The sequence below is a fragment of the Cetorhinus maximus genome, chromosome 10, assembly GCF_964194155.1.
Source record: "Cetorhinus maximus chromosome 10, sCetMax3.hap1.1, whole genome shotgun sequence".
NCBI classification, from domain to species: domain Eukaryota; kingdom Metazoa; phylum Chordata; class Chondrichthyes; order Lamniformes; family Cetorhinidae; genus Cetorhinus; species Cetorhinus maximus.
Window position 1 is genome coordinate 62,484,542 of NC_135888.1, and position 16,258 is coordinate 62,500,799.

Sequence of the window (16,258 nt, forward strand, 5' to 3'; positions counted from 1 at the left end):
GAGAAATGGGATGGCATTAGTGGATTTGAAGATGAGGATGCAATTTTTAAATTTAATGTACCTGGGGCAGGAATCAACACAGGTTAGTGAGAACAAGGATGATGGGATATAGGATAGAGACTATTGAATTTTTGGCAAATTGAAAGGTAGAAAATGGATGGCCAGCATGGAGGATATTGGAGAAATCAAGTTTAGAGGTAACAAAAGCATGGGTAAGGATTTAAGCACTGGTGGGGTGTAATGGGGCAGAGGTATAATGCTACAGGAGTGAAAAAAAGGATTTGGATGATCGACAGGATAAGGGTTTGAAGCTCAGCACTGGCTAAAAAAAAACATGTTTTACAATGTGGTTCAACCTAAGCTAATGGCTGGAGAGGGACATGGACTGTAAAAGACACAGATAGACAGGTTTTCTTGTAAGGTTTGAATTATATGGAAATGGGATTTATTGTACTTAACACCTGATCAAAACTAATAAAAACACTCAAACTCACATTCACATGTGCATTCCAGAGCTCACACACACAATCACACACGTAGAAGTAAGTGACAAAGTGGAAGGGTAAGTTAAATTGTATGAGTCCCAAAAAGTCAGTTGTATACAGATCCTGTAGATTGATGACTTGAATGGTCATCAATCAAACTGGGTTCACTGGTCTTTCAGGATTCCATGTTGAGATGATTTAAGGATGTTGACAGGTGATTTCTGTCTTTTTCCTCTGGAGTCAGCAGCTGCTGTCTTGATTTTTAAGATGGTGCCTGCAGCAAGTGGCTGGTCAGAAAACAGGCAGGGCACAAGCTTGCAAGATGGATAGAGAAAGAGAGAGAGTCCACTCAGGCTTTCTGTTCTTGAGTATTGCTGATAAAAGACATTTTGTTGAAGCTTTTCATCTTGCACTCATCAGGACAATTGCAAGAATACCAATGTCAGGAGAAGCAACAATGTCTCCTCCATGAAATCTGCATCCTGCATCTTCTGATTGAGCTCTTGGCCCCACGACTACCTTTTCTTGACCTAGTATTCCCAAACATTATTAATGGCTTCCTTTCCTCAAATAGTATTCCTCCTCCCTTCAACAGCATTACACCATTCCTCAAAAAGTACATCTCAATCATTCTGTCTTCTCCACATTCCTGCCCTGTCTCTAACTTCCATTCCCTTTCTAAAGTCCAGAACTGTTGCTTGGTACTACCCTCATCTTTCCCAATCTATGCTTGACTCTCTTCAGCCTGGTTGCTTCCCTACCCACAGTATCAAGACCGCTCTGGTCAAATTAACCAATATATCATTGATTATTATTCCTCATCAACCTGTTGGTGCTGTTTTCTGTATTAGGCCATTCCATCCATGGTGTCAACTGTGGCCCTAGTGATAGCACTCCCTCCTCTGAGTTGGAAGGCTGTGGGTTCAAGCTTCATAGAAGAGACTTGAGCACAGAACTCCAGAGTGGTACTGAAGGAGTGCTGCACTGTTGGATATGGAATCTTTCCAATGAGATGCTAAACTGAAGTCCCATCTGCTCTTTCAGGTGGATGTAAAAAGATCCAATGGCACTATTTCAGAGAAGAGAAGGGGAGTTATACCCACTGTTCTGGCCAATATTTATCCCTCAGTCACCATCATGAGAAATAGGTTATCTGATTATTATCACATTGCTCTTTGTTGGATTTTGCTGTGTGGACATTGGCTGTCACACTTCCTACATTGCAACAGTGACTACACTTCAAAAGTACTTAATTGGCTGTAAAGTACTTTGAGGCATCCTGAGGTCATGAACAATGCTATAGAAGTACAAGACTTCCTTTTTCATGGGCTTCATCCATGGCAACACATTTACTTGGTTCTGCACTTACCCATTCTAACCACACAGTTACTGTGGTAACAGCTCCACCCATTCCACAGTGTGTAAATGTCCCGCAGTTCTTCCCTGTCCCTTGCTTTCCTTATCTATATGCTGCTCCTGGGCGATTTGTTTGTAAGCAATAGATTAACTCTTAGTTGTACATTGACTCCCAGCTCTACCTCTCCGCCACCATCTTTGACTCTGCAAATATCACTGTCTCTGATCACTTGCTTGACATCAAGTCCTGAAGGAGCCAAACTTGCTCTAAGTTAATGCCACCAAAAACAAAGCCATGCCATCCAGCTTCCACCAAAAGTTTGGCACCTGCCCTGCTCCCCCAATTCCAATCCCCTCTCCGGGTGATTTTTGAAGCTCAATATGATGGTGCACAGACATGAGAGTTCTGTTGAAGCTTAAACTAACCTTCAACCCCTATATCCTATCCATCACCAAAACTCCCTGTTCCATCCTTACATCATCTTACCACAGAAACTCTCATTTGTGCCTTTGCTACCTCCAGGCTCCATTTTACAATGCTGTCCTCACTAGCCACTTGAGTTTCAACCTACTTAAACTCCAACTCCTGCAATAAGTTCCATTCCACATCAACCCGATTGCTCAATGCACTGAAATCAAATCTCACCATGACCTTCCCTTTAATTCTATAGCCTCCTTCAGTCTCACATGACAAAGCACATAGTCCATTTTGACTCTGACCTCCTTTGCATCCCACTCCAGCCTATGATAGTGCCTTTGGTTAACTCAACCCTACATTGTGGAACTCTTCCCTTGGACACATCTGCGCTGGTGTCCCTCTGCCTCTTCAGAACATTGGAATATTAGGAGCAGGACTAGCCCATTCAGCCACTCACGCCTGCTCTGTCATTCAGTACCATTATGGCTAATCTCAATGGCTGATCTTCCAAAGCCTCCTTCAATCCTAACTCTCTGACCATGCCTCCGGAGCTGCCTCCCCATCCGGAGCTGCATCCATTTCCATTTTCATAAAGCACACTTGGGGCATTTCCCATGTGGAAACCACTGTGCAAATGAAAGCTTTTGCAGGTGTAATATTTCATCAAATAAAACACAGCAAGAAAGTCGAAAAAAAAGACTTCCTTTTTTAACAACAAAAAGGTACAGAGATATCCAATTTTCTTTGCAGTAATTCAGGGACAGGCCCGTCAAAATCCACAGTGGCTGGATCAATAAAACTAGACGGGTGACAAGCAGTTGGGAAGGATACTCTTAAATAACCCATGAAAGATTCTGAATCAGCCATTTCGCTAATCTTATCCTGGTTTGCGGTGACGAACTCCGGGTCACCGACAAAGGGGACAGGCTACACCACCTAAAATAGTGGACCTGTTGATGAAAACTGTAGCTTCTCCTCCACCTCCTCCCCCCCACAAATACATTGGAAGCAGCAGTTGCCAGAATAAGAGGGTCGACAGAATGTTTGTAATAGTCATGAGAAAATCTGGAAACAATTTAAATAATTCACCCTGCGTGAGTTTAATCAGTACAGAAAATCGCTTGTAAATGCAAAAGAAAGTAGTTTATGTGGCTAGCAGCTCCGGTATTAAATAGGTGTTTGAGCATGACCAAGCGCAATACAAATTCTTGTTTGGTCCTTACGGGGCGAGTGGTGGGGTCTGGCCCACAGCAAGTCACACGCTTTCGCTCCCAAGCAGCTGCAGTGAATGGTAAAGTGCGGCAGTCCCGGTTCCAAGAGGTTAACCGATAGGAAGGACCGCATTTCACTACCGCAGTGCAATTCTAGTCTGCCGCCACACCGTGGCTCTACTTCCTTTCCCTATTCCCCACCGTCTCACCTGTCAGCTCAGAAAAGCAAAGGACCAAGGGCGAAAAGAGCCGCCTGTCTGCCAGTGCGTCAAACAACCTCTGCACCACAACCTCTGCTCAGCTTAGCAACACTAACGTGTGACAAAAAATGTTTCTTTGTGTGTGTGTGTGAAGACAATCTCTGCCATTGCAGCAACCAAAAGAGCACTTTCTCTTTATTTTTAAAAGGGGATTTCTAAACAGTTCCCCAGGCGGCAGAAATAACTAATTCAACATGAACCAATGCAGCATTAACTAATGCAGAACTGACCAACGCAGCCTCAGCAACACAGAACTAACCAAGACAGTTTTCACCAACACAAGTGCCGAATTAATGTCGCACGAACCGAATTGTTCATCCATTTTTGATGGGGAATGTTAATTTCTGAGTTTTCTGTTTTTAAAAATAAAATCCTTTTCATTTACTCCATCTTTCTCAAAGGACATTTCTCTAAAGCTCTGGCCTCCCACACAGACTGGTTTTACCTTTAATACTATCGTGTTTAATCATTGAAGTTTGGTGCACTCAAATGACTCTGTACATCTCCCCGGTCGCTACCATTGGACAAGCAATACGCCTCCCTGATCCGGTCACTAGGACCAGCGGTCACAGACCGGGCTAGACCGAATGGAATGCCACCTGACAGGAACACGCCATTAACGGTTCAATATCCCATATGAAATAACTCATCAATATCTTTTTCACACAAAAAAATCACCAAAAAATCTTGAGCTCTTTAATCTGTGAACTTCACCAGGAACAGGGAGCTATTTCACACAACATTTCTGTACATCATCTAACCATCAGCCGTTTTACTTAACCTAAAACCTAAACCCACAGATTAAATGGCATTATTTTAAAAAGTAAGTTTGGCAAGTATTTTGCCCCCAGTTTGATTTGACTGTGTGATATGTAGTTGGTCAAAGCAGATAGAAAGAGGCTGATTTACCTGCAGGTCATCCCGGTTCTGGAGTCTCTCTTTGCCGCTTGCAGTGGTGATTTGGACCCCTGGGTTCTCGGCTCTCTCCGCCGTCTCCGGGCCCTCACTCGCCGTGTCGCTGGAAGCCTCGGTGTCCCGGGACGAGTCGTGTTTGCCGGCGCTCTTCGAGCTCCGGGAACTCCTGCGGCCAACGCTCAGAGCATCGAAATCCAAGGTCTTGCTTTCGTACGCTCCCTCCACCGAGCAGAACATGCCCCCGTACTTCTGCCGGGGAACCTGAGCGGCCGTGCCAGGCCGGGCCAGATAGACTGGTAGGTCATCTTCCTTGTCCCAGGTCCTCCTGCCCTCGGCCATTGATCTGGGTGGGCTGATGGAAGTAAAGGTGTAGACTGCCTGGTTGCAGATACAGATATTGGGGTGGGGGGGAGGGAGTCAGAAGCTGAGCCGCTAGTGGCAGACTACTCCTGAAATCCCTTGACACGGAAGTGATAACGCGTGAGCACTGCACACTGAATGGATTTTTAAAGTACAGTTACCCCCCGTTCGCCTGGCCCTTTGCACTAGATCGTCCGTAGATGAGCAATTACAGGCGCCATCCCTTCAGATTGGCTGCGGACAGTCGCCACCGAGAGGCCAAAGCTATTGTGACATTTGGAGGAAAAGCCCACACCTTAAATCACAACCAGCTCACAACAGGCAATTCTAAAAGTAGATTTTTTTTTAAAAAAATACACTTCCCCGTTCACAGCATTCAATCCCAAGATTGACACACCAGCCCAATCACTCCTTAAAGGGGAAAGAGGGAAAAAGAATCAGAGTTTTCATCCTGTCACGCAGGAAGGGGCTTTACGATCCAATTTACTTTGGAATTAACTGCTGACTCGGATAACACAATGCAGGAACCCCCTCCCCTCCCCTCCCCTCCTTTAATACCAGCTTCTCTTACAGCTGTAATCTCAGTTAATAGTGATGCGGGATTCTGAAGTATATTAGTCCAGACTGTTGAAAAAAACACACACACACGATGGGAAACGAAGTGTAGCATGATCAAGAACTATGGATATGACAGAGAGCTGGGGCAAGCAGTGAGGGGGTGTTGAGACTAGCTGAATAGGGATTAAAAGTGCCGACACAAGCAGCACCCCTTGGGTGTTGCAAGATTCTATGCATGCGCTACGGGTATAAAATATAAAGATTACAGTTGGCAGAAGTTTGCAGAAGGAATAAAACAGCATGTTTGATGTCGACACAGCTGATGTAGCGGCTGGGCGTGTAAGGTTGCGGGTGTCATCTTTGTTTAAAAGCCGTTTGTTTTCGGTGCTGCTTTGAGCATCGCCCCCCCCCCCCCCCCACCCTTTCCATTACAAACTGGTCCGTGCTTTTATTTTATCATTAGAACAGGACCTGTTTAATATAAGATGTTTTGCAGGCTATTCACCCCGGGGTCGGCCAGCCGGGAGAGCAGCAAGTCATTTTAGATCATGATCTGTGAAGCAGACAGGTAACCTCGCTGGTCAGGAATGTCAGATCATCTGCCAATCCCGAAAGACACACACATTAATTACCCATCGAATATTGTTCAAAATCTAAATTGCTCCTCCCAGGAGCGTTCTGGAATGTGATTAATATCAAAAGGTTGAATTGAGTTAAAAATCCCAAAACTAACTACAAGTTGGCACACAACCGTGGGGTCTTTTCAATGTTGACTTCAAGGCGATCGCTAATAGTGAGGTTGTTTTCATTATTTAAATAAAAGCATATTTTTTAAAAATCTAAACAATAAAAGCGAACTCCCCATTTTAGCAATGCTTTTTTTATCACGAAAATCTAAAGGTCTTGAGACCTACTCCAGACCTGTACCAATTGATTCGTTTCATTTTGAGAGCGACCTGGCTCCCAATGCATCCGCGCCCACATATTCCTCATGAGGACATCGTTATTCACCGGGCATCAGGAAGAGATGCCAATTGCATTCCAAATGCACAACCTTGCCATTCCCTTCGGCAGATTTGCATCCTGCCCTTTGTCGTGCACAAGATGCGGCGCTCCCAAAGGGAACTGTCCTTTCAGCACCCTCATCGATCCGCCTGCCACATCAGGCACTCCACCCAATCGCAGGCAGAGCCAATTAACCATTGAGTGGCCACGACCCCGGCACTCACTCAACGCAACGGCTGCTGCCAAATTCAAATGCTGCCCAGGTTCCCCCCTCCTTCAGTTCTGACCCTCTTGCAGTCTTATTTCTTCCTTGCCTCTGGATTAGACAACAAAAGTTCGAGGCGTCGCCGCCATTAATGTTTGGGTGTTCGACAAAGTCACTCTTACGGGAATTCATTTTACCGAGGGGTTGGAGTCCTTTATCGATTATAACGTAAATCCCAATAGGAGCGGGACAAGTTTTATTTCTGTGGTAATAACTCACATTACAAAAGTGGCTACACTTGAAGAGTGATTGACATTGACTTGTGTGAAGACCACTGGAACGTCCTGAGCAGACCAGCATATCAATTAGGGTTCATTCGGCTACTGGAGCCTGCTCCGCCATCAATAAGATCCTGGCTGATGTGATTGTGGCCTGGACTCCACATTCCTGCCTACCCTCCATCCCATAACCTTTAACTCCCTTGTTAGTCAAGAATCTATCTACATCTGCCTTAAAATATTCATTGATCGCTCTCTGGGGAAGAGAGTTCCAAAGATGCATGACCCTCTGAGAGAAAATAATTCTTTTAACCTCTGTCTTAAATAGGAGACCCCTTTTTTTCAACAGTATACCCTAGTTCTAGTCCCTCCCTCAAGGGGAAACATCCTTTCAGCATCCACCCTGTCAAGTCTCCTCAGGATCTTACATGTTTCAATAAGATCACCTCTCATTCATCTAAACTCCAATGGCTACAGGCTCAGTCTGACCAAGCTTTACTCATAAGGTAGCACCCCCATCCCAGGTATCAGTCAAGTACACCTTCTCTGAACTGATCTTAACTCTGAGGTCATGAAAGATGTTATATAGAAGTCTTTCTTTTAACGTGAGGTTTGTAATATTAAAGTGCTGATCTAATGATCTTATATCCAGGCCCTAATACCTAATTTCATGCTTTATAACCCCAAAACAATAACCTGCACCAGACACCTAATTTGTGTCCCTGTACATCTACCCATTTGTTCCAGGTTTAACTTAAGTTTTGGAAATTACCTGATGCATCTTAAACCTTAGGCTTTTTTGGATAAAGCATATCAGGGTTTCAAAGCACTAATTCTTTCAGTTGCAATGGATACTATCAAAAATAATGAATCCATGTTAAACGTTACAAAATGTCATCAACAGCTGATTCAGCCATTGCTGGTGAGTCTCATTGGCTTTCTGGCTCATTGTCTGCCACTTGCACAGGAACAATTGATGGCCCAGGTGTGGTATCACCCTGAAAGAGTAATGAAACAATCAAACAGCACAGAAGGAAGCCAGTGCCACTCTTTGAACGGGTTATCCAATTAGTCCCACTCTCTTGCCTTTTCCCACAGCCTTGCAAGTATTTCCTTTTCAAATATTTAATTAATCTCCTTTTGAAAGATGCTCCTGAATCTGTTTCCCCTGTACTTTGAGGCAATCCATTCCAGATCATAATGATTCTCTATGTAAAAATGTTCTCTTCATCTCTCCTCTAATCCTTTGCCAATTACCTTAAACCTGCACCCTCTGTTTATTGACCCACCTGCCAGTGGAAGTGGTTCCTTCCTATTTGTTCAATGAAAACCTCACATAATTTTTGATACCTTCATTCAATCTCCCCTTACCCTTCTCTGCTCTAAGGAGAACAATCCTTTCTTCTGTAGTTTATTCACTGATATCACTCATTCCTATTCCAGCTATACCAATGCTGCTGATTTTTATGGGATCAAGACTCTTAGATTGATTATTTAAGTCCTTGTTACGTCATAGTTCTCCCAGTCTGATCACACAACATGATCACACAACATGTCAAACTAGACAAGAGTATTAGCTGGTCCCGATACAATGGAAGCAGCATGTGCAATAAACATAAGAAGTATTTCCTTTGTGTTTGAGGCCTCTGACACTGATCCTGTGATGTTCTGCAAATACCCCTGGAGTCATAGCACACAGCAGTTTACTATGATTGCAAAGTAAACTTCTCCACACTCGTTATGTGATCTCTTTCAAGCTCCTTTGTACAATACTTCAGAAATTACTCTTATACAATCCTGGCCAGACTGAAATCTCCTTATATATACTGGCCTTGTGATGTCAGAATCCCTATATACTGCTTGAATGGTAATGCTTCAATAGGTAGCAGGTGCCTGTCCTCCATATGTCAATATGATTTGCTCTTCCTATCCTGTGATTCACCCCCTGCTTTCTCCCAATCCTCACAACCTACATTATCAGAGTGTGCAACTGTGCTGGTGCTTGGCAAAGAATAAGAGCAAGCCCAGTGTACCTGGTTGACTGGGGTTAGTATCTGTGGGCTTCAATCTTTTCTTGCAGGTCTACATAAATAGAAAAGGAACAAATTTCAAAATATTAATTCCAAAAATCCCTTTGAGTACTGCTTGGATTATAATGTACTGTAACTGATGTTTTTGAGGATCAATGTATGCTTGTGTGTCGGTGACTGAGTAGGGGATAACACATAATAAGAATATATTGGGTACTAACCTGAGATTTGTGGTAGGCCAGCTGACTTCACTCTTCCATACACTTCCTTGATGCTGTCACACTCTTTGATGTCTACTGGGGCTACTTCAAATGAACCGAGGATAGGCAGCAATTGGGACCCCTCCAGTTCTGCAAAGCCCTTTCCTTATCTTGAGTCACATTGGTCTGCGATCAAGTAAGTAAATAAGTACCCTTACAGGTACCCAGATACAACTCTCTTCTCCTCAGCCACAGGGGCAGCAGTAGGCTAGCATGCTGGCAGGGGCTTGCGGATAGATGCTTTGGGAGGTTGGGGACAAGACACGATACTGAGGTAGAACAAAGCTGGGCTGGCAGTGGCTGCAATATTTCTGTAAGGGCCGGAAAAAAATAAATTAATAAAACATTCTATGGGCTATTTTCTGACCAAAACACCAACCCACATGGGCAGAGTGTTTCTAACCATGTCATTAGGACAATGATTTAATTGAAAGGCCTACTGCTAATTCAGGCAGGCACTTTAGCTACTCAGTAGTAGGGCCACTTCTAATCGCCAGTATTAAAATGCGGTAAAGCTTCTGTCCCTTTTCGATGTACCATTAATGTCAGGTGACTTAAGTCACAATTGACCCCATAAAAGAGAGAAAATAAGGTATAAGGGCAATAATCCTTGAGCTAAGTAGCAGAGGGGCCTGAGGGATAAAATTGGGAAAGATTTTTCATATAACATGGAACAAAACCATGGAGAGAGTTAAAGTAGGACGAGAACATTGAAGATATTTGGCAGGACTGAGGAAGTTAGTGAAGCCTGGCTGAAATATATAACATAGAACAGGTCACTCAGCCTAATTAGTCTGTGCTAAGGCTTATACACTATACAAGTCCCCTCTCATTCTGACTACCTCATTTCAGTCTTTCAACGTATCGTTGTATTCCTTTTTCTCCCATGTATTTGTTTAGTTTTCTTTCAACTGCATCTAAACTATTTGCTTCAACCACTTCCTGTGATAGTGAGTTCCACATTTTAACAACTTTCTGGGTGAAAATGTTTCTCCTTATTCTCCTATGGCCTGAATCTTCGGCTTGACGAGTGGGGGCGGGGCCCGCTCGCCAAGGCGTAAAATGACACACGGTGACATCGGGCGGGCGTCCCAATGTCACCCCATGTCATTTAGGTTTTCAGTTCGGCAGGCGCACTGTCGAGTCGGCTGCGCACCCGCCAAACTGTCAAAGGCCTATTAAGGCCATTTACATATCAATTAAACTAATAAACAGAGCTACCCGTCCAACTTTAAGGTTGGCGGGCAGGCGAAGAGCCCAGGTGGCCTTTGCATTTTTCATGGAACCTCATCCACGGACAGGATGAGGTTTCATGAAGGGTTTATAAATTAAATAAATGTTTTCATTAATGTTCATTGACATTTCCCAGCTCATGTGACAGGGTGACATGAGACATGTCTTAAAGTTTTTCTTTCTTTATTAAAATTTTAAAAATTTAAACTAATCTCCCTAAGGTGTGAAAGAGCGCAGGCCCCGACTCAGGGAACCCCCCTGGCCCCCCACCCCCCACCCCACCCGCCAGCACAGGAAGCGCTCAGCACTTCCGGGTGCACATCATGCTGGGTGGGCCTTAATTGGCCCGTCCACAGAAAATGGCAGCATGGACCCAATCGGGGCACCAATCAGGTATGTGCCTGCCCCTGCCCACACCCGCACAACCCCCCCAACGGGGGGAAAATTCTCCCCATTTGTGTTTCTTGCATTATTGTGTTTTGGTGTAGTGAATTGGGTTGATAGGTGAGTAGGACTTTAAGAGAGGATTAAAGTTGCAAGGAATTAAAAATAATAATTACAATGGTGTTGATATTGCAATAAATAGATAAATAATGTTTAAACTGTTGGTTTGCGTATGGAGCATGATAATTTTTGGAATGTAGCCAGTTACTGACCCTTTCTCAAAAGAAGAAAATATGCGCAGTAGTGACCTGCCTGAGGGTGGGACCTCTGCTCATTTCCCCAGGCCTTGCGATCTTTCAGTTTCCTCTTCAGTTGCTTGTAGGAACCTCCCATTTGCAATTTCAATGAGCAATATGACTAGGGAAAAGAATACATGAGATAGTTTCCCTTTGCCTTCCTCATGTGACACAAGTTCTCTTCCTGAAAGATCCCCCACCTGTAAGCAGCTATGTCCTTCGCAGTTCTAGCTCTCCCGCCATCGCCACAGAAAATTTACTGGCTCCACCGTTGGCCACTGCTCATAACCCTGAGCATGGGACCATTATCTGAGCCTGGGCCAACTCACAAAAGGCCAGGGATGACTACCCCCTGAGGTCTCAAACGGCCCTGCTGCCCAAAATGCACACATACCCTTCGACAACCATCGGCTGTGCAGTTCTTTGCTCTTCAAAAATGCAAAAATAATTCCTCATGCTGCTAACAGTTTAAAATATATATTATAATTAACATATCTAGGAGTGAGCTTCTAATCAAATTTTCATGTCTCATCTTATCCATGATAAGATTGTGATCTTGTAACTGTCTCCTAGGTGTCATTTCCTTCTATACAATTCACCATTCATTGGGCACATCTTTAAAAACTGCCTGACCCATGAATTCAGTGAGTGGAATGGATTAGGATAGTTCAATTTTGCTGTTCTCCAGAAAAATGTCCTCTGGCAGAGCTCTGCTCTTACAAAGTGTGTTAGCACACCTTTTACAACAGCCTTCTGCATAGAATATAATTTTATTGCATAATTAATGACAGAGGAGAGGACTTAGAGCCTCACACTGAAGCCAATATTTCAGTCAGCTTAAATATGCAATTTATTAATGACCATTATCTGTCCATATCGATATGCCGTTAGCAGCTCTTTACAGGAATACTGAGGTGAAAGATCATTTAAAGTACATAGAACATGCATTGGAAGAGCATGCAGCAACAGCAATAAGATAAACCATTGACTGTGAGGCCACTGGGACCATCAGCATGATCTGATAAACAAAGACAGCTCTGCAAGTGGATTGACTAAAAGTAATATTGCAATTCCAGTACTAAATATTAAAATTCTGAAGGTCACATATGCCTCAAATAGATAACTATAGCTAAGGCTAATTTGAAATGCTGGAACAGTACTTTCATTTTTTAAACCTCTCTCACTGTAACTGTTCTTATTTTCTTTCTTATTTAATTTATTACAATGTTTTGTTGTCAGCCTTGATTCAGCCTCAGTACTCTTGTCTCTTGAAGTCAGAGGTTGTGGATTCAAGTCATACTTCCGGACATTAGGGACACAACAGTGTAATATTGAGGAAATGCTTCACTCTCTGAGCTGCAGTCTTTTGAATGAGGCGTCAAACTAAGGCCCCAGATACCCTCTCAGGGAACTTATATGATCCCATAGCACTATTTCAAGAAGAATAGAGGAGTTCTTCCTGCCATTGTGGCCAATATCTATCATTCAACCAATACCTGAAACAGATTATCTCGTTTTTACCTCATTGCTGTTTATGGGACCTTGTCATGTGCAAACTGGCGACCACATTTCCTACATTATAACAGTGATAACATGCCAAGCATACTTCATTGGCTGAAAAACACTTATGGATGTTTTGTGGTCATGATAAGTTATTACATAAATGCAAATGCTTTCTTTTCATTGGTCTGTCTACCAGCTGCTAAATCTTCTTGTCACATTTGCTCAAATACTCTTATTCCATTTACAGATCACTTACTGATGTATTTATGATAGCTTTTAGGTAACCCCCTTATTTACCCATCACTTTTTGTTTGTTTTCTTATAAATCTTCTGTCTAGCCTTACATCAGCTATGTCAATTTTTTTTAAACTAAATTTATTCAGCAGAATACACCACACAGCATATCATGCATTCTGATGACCATGTGGCAGTGTGTTATCTGTGCCCTAACTGGAGAAGAATCATAAATCAATTTATAAAGAGCTGGGACATTTAAAATGTCATTACATCTATAGCATTGAGGAAATGTTCCTTCTATATCATCATTTTCTTAGAATCAACTTGTTGATGCCTATTACTGATTCTTCAGCTAGTAGTCATTTTACATTGCAGGTATAACTGCCCATTGGTCAGAGTGCCAACGGTAAATTGGAATTCTTTTCTCCTGAGTGGGCACACATGTTTATCAATGGGGGCATAGGGTCAGTGTTGCAGGAAAGTGAAATATTCCTGCATGTGTCATGCCGAAAAGGCATGAAGAAAAAAAATCTAAAATAAATCTGTTTCTTTTCCATGTTCTCTTGTTTAAACTATTTTTTTTACAGAAATTGACAATTGCTGGGTGGATAAAATGGCCACTGCTGGTCAGATGCTGGTAGTTCTGGAAGATTCTAAGCTGTTCTAATGGACAAACTCATCATCCTCCTAGAATGCAACACCACTTGCATTGTAGGAACATTCCAGCCAAGTCAACACAAAGGACTAATAGATGAGATATTTGCCCCATCTGGCTCTGGACGAAGGCAGATCTATTTGTGATTCCTCAATCTCAATGTTGTGCAAATGGTTCCACAGATACCTGCTCAAAATACAATGGGTTTTAACGAGAATCCTGAAAGTACATTGTTAGGTGAATGGCTCAACTTGAAACTTCCCTGTCACATGAATGAAGCTTGAGTTGTTTGAATTGCTTTAATTGTACAGCTTTCAGATTCCATCTTCAGTTGTGGTTTAACCTCAGAAAAGAAAACCAGACTCCAGGCTAGCAGCCTGCTTCTGAGCCCTTTCTCTCTCAAAGTCAGATCTCTAGAAAGAATCCTATATTTCACCTACAGAGTGAACTAATTCCCAGGATACAAGAATACTTTGCTGCATTTTCAACCTGCAGTCAAGTTCTTAGGGCCAAGACCAGGAATTCTGCCAGACAAAGCTACCTGAAAGAACCTTCATCGAACATTGATTTACAGAACTCTTACTGGACTCTACTCATGTGAATTAATGCCAAATGTCTTTTTTGATTTTTTTTTAAAGTAACTTGCAAGTTGTAACTTCTTTCCCTTTCTTTCTCTGCCTTTCTACCTTGTGTGCTCGTGAGTGTGAATATGTGTTGCGATCGACCTCTCGGGATTTGAATGTGTTAATAAATCCCAATTTTGTTTCACCTTAAAGAATTTGCTGTGGGGTTATTTTTAACATTGGACCTCAAACTGGGGTTTGGGAAATGCAGCACAGCCCATTTCAACAAGAGAAAGGATACTAAGGGAAACAAAATTAAATTAGAAATTAAAAATTATCGCTGTCTCAAGCAAAAGGGGAGAACAGTAATAATAATTCATTCACCTCACCCTCATGCTTGTAACAGATGTTTCAGCTAATGCTTCTAAGTGATTTACAACTTATGTTCAAAGCAATATAGTAAAACTTTAACTATTGGCTAGGCTCAGTTGATGGCACTCTCACCAGTGAATTACAAGGTTGTGGTTCAAGTCCTTCTACAGACACCTGCACATAATGTATGCTGTCACCTCAGTACAACAGTAAAGCAGTGCTGCATTGCTAAAGGCCATCTGATGAGACCTTGAAGCCTGCTCCGGTGGTATAGAAGACTCTATGGCACTATTCAAACAGCCATTCTCCTACTGTCCTGGCCTCAACCAACACCACCAAAAGCAGATTAACTGGTCACTCATTGATTTGCTGCTCGCCAGACCTTCTTATGCACAATTGGCTGTCAGGTGTTTAGCCACATACCAACAGCGACAGTGTTTCAAAGCTAATTTATTAGCTTGGAACACCCTGAACAGTATAACAAGGTTTCATAAAAGTATAAGCATTCTTTTCATTTCTTTTTCCACAGTGTTCACAACAATGAGTAAGAATTAGCAATCCCAAGTAAACTGGTCTTGCATCTACATTTCACAATGAGTGACAGACAACTTAACAACAATTAGAGGCAAATTATGACAAACATTTTGTGGATGTGTTTTAATTTGTTCTTGGTATGTGAGCATCGCTGGCCAGGCCAGCATTTATCACCCATTCCTAATTGCTCTTGAGCCAGTGGCATCTAGACATATATTTTCATTGAAAGCACGCTTCATTGAAGATGTTTACCATCACCAGAGGAAAACTTACCTCCTAAAAATGTGGATTCAATTCATACCTAGGTCACACCAGTGAAAGTGTTCTATTCACTGAGCTACCCATCCCCCACCTCTAATTGTAAAATGAATCGTGGTTTCAGCTCTGTTTTCCATATGATGCAGATTGCAAGATCACAAGTGCATGTCCTTGAATACATTCCAAACAGTATTGCGCATACAAACAAAATGAAGCCATGCTATTTTGTGGTACTAGGCGTATTAACCATATTCTTCCAACTCAGGTTTGAATGGTATGCCTGTGAATGCAATCTTATACCTCAACAAGTAGGCTCAATTTTGGAATAAAAGCTGTACTTCCAGATACAGTCTTTACATTCTAGGGTACAGTGCAAAGTAATGCACATTTAAAATACATCTTTGTGGCGAAATGAAAACACCCAATAGCTGAATTTACTTGTCCCACTAGGTCAGAAGGAGTTGAAAGCCTATGCTGATTACGATAAGTCAATGTGAACAATTGTGTGTGAGTCATGCTTAGGTTATCGAACAACCTAAGACCTGGCAAGCTTCATGGAGCCATGAAATCTCACGTCTTTGCTCTCATAATAATGGTTTCTGTCACAACTTAACTGCAGCACTCAGTCAAACGATCAGGCAAATTTATGCCAAGATTCACAAGCAATTATAGTTACAGTGATTAATTCCTAAATTCCCCACTGCACTACATTAAGGGTGCAGTCACTGCACATTACAATGTAAGACTGGTTTGTCTTAGGGTGCATTGATGTTATATAGAGATGATTTACACAGTAATGTACTGTGATTAAAAGTCTAGAGTCCCTAAGTGTCTTGTCCTTCCGATGTTGGTTACCCCTTTCATGGGTAAACGTAAACTTCA

General features: G+C 42.5%; 1 protein-coding gene across 2 annotated transcripts in view; it reads right to left on the reverse strand.

Annotated features, from left to right (window-relative positions):
* Window positions 1–5,055, reverse strand: part of LOC144685725 (dihydropyrimidinase-related protein 3-like) — a 187,538-nt gene extending 182,483 nt beyond the window's left edge. For both annotated transcript variants that reach the window (XM_078550548.1, XM_078550547.1), the window contains exon 1: window positions 4,640–5,055. In XM_078550548.1, the coding sequence (XP_078406674.1) occupies window positions 4,640–4,984 (345 nt within the window). In that variant the 5' untranslated portion in view covers window positions 4,985–5,055. The remainder of the gene's footprint in view (window positions 1–4,639) is intronic.
* Window positions 5,056–16,258: the final 11,203 nt, after the last annotated feature.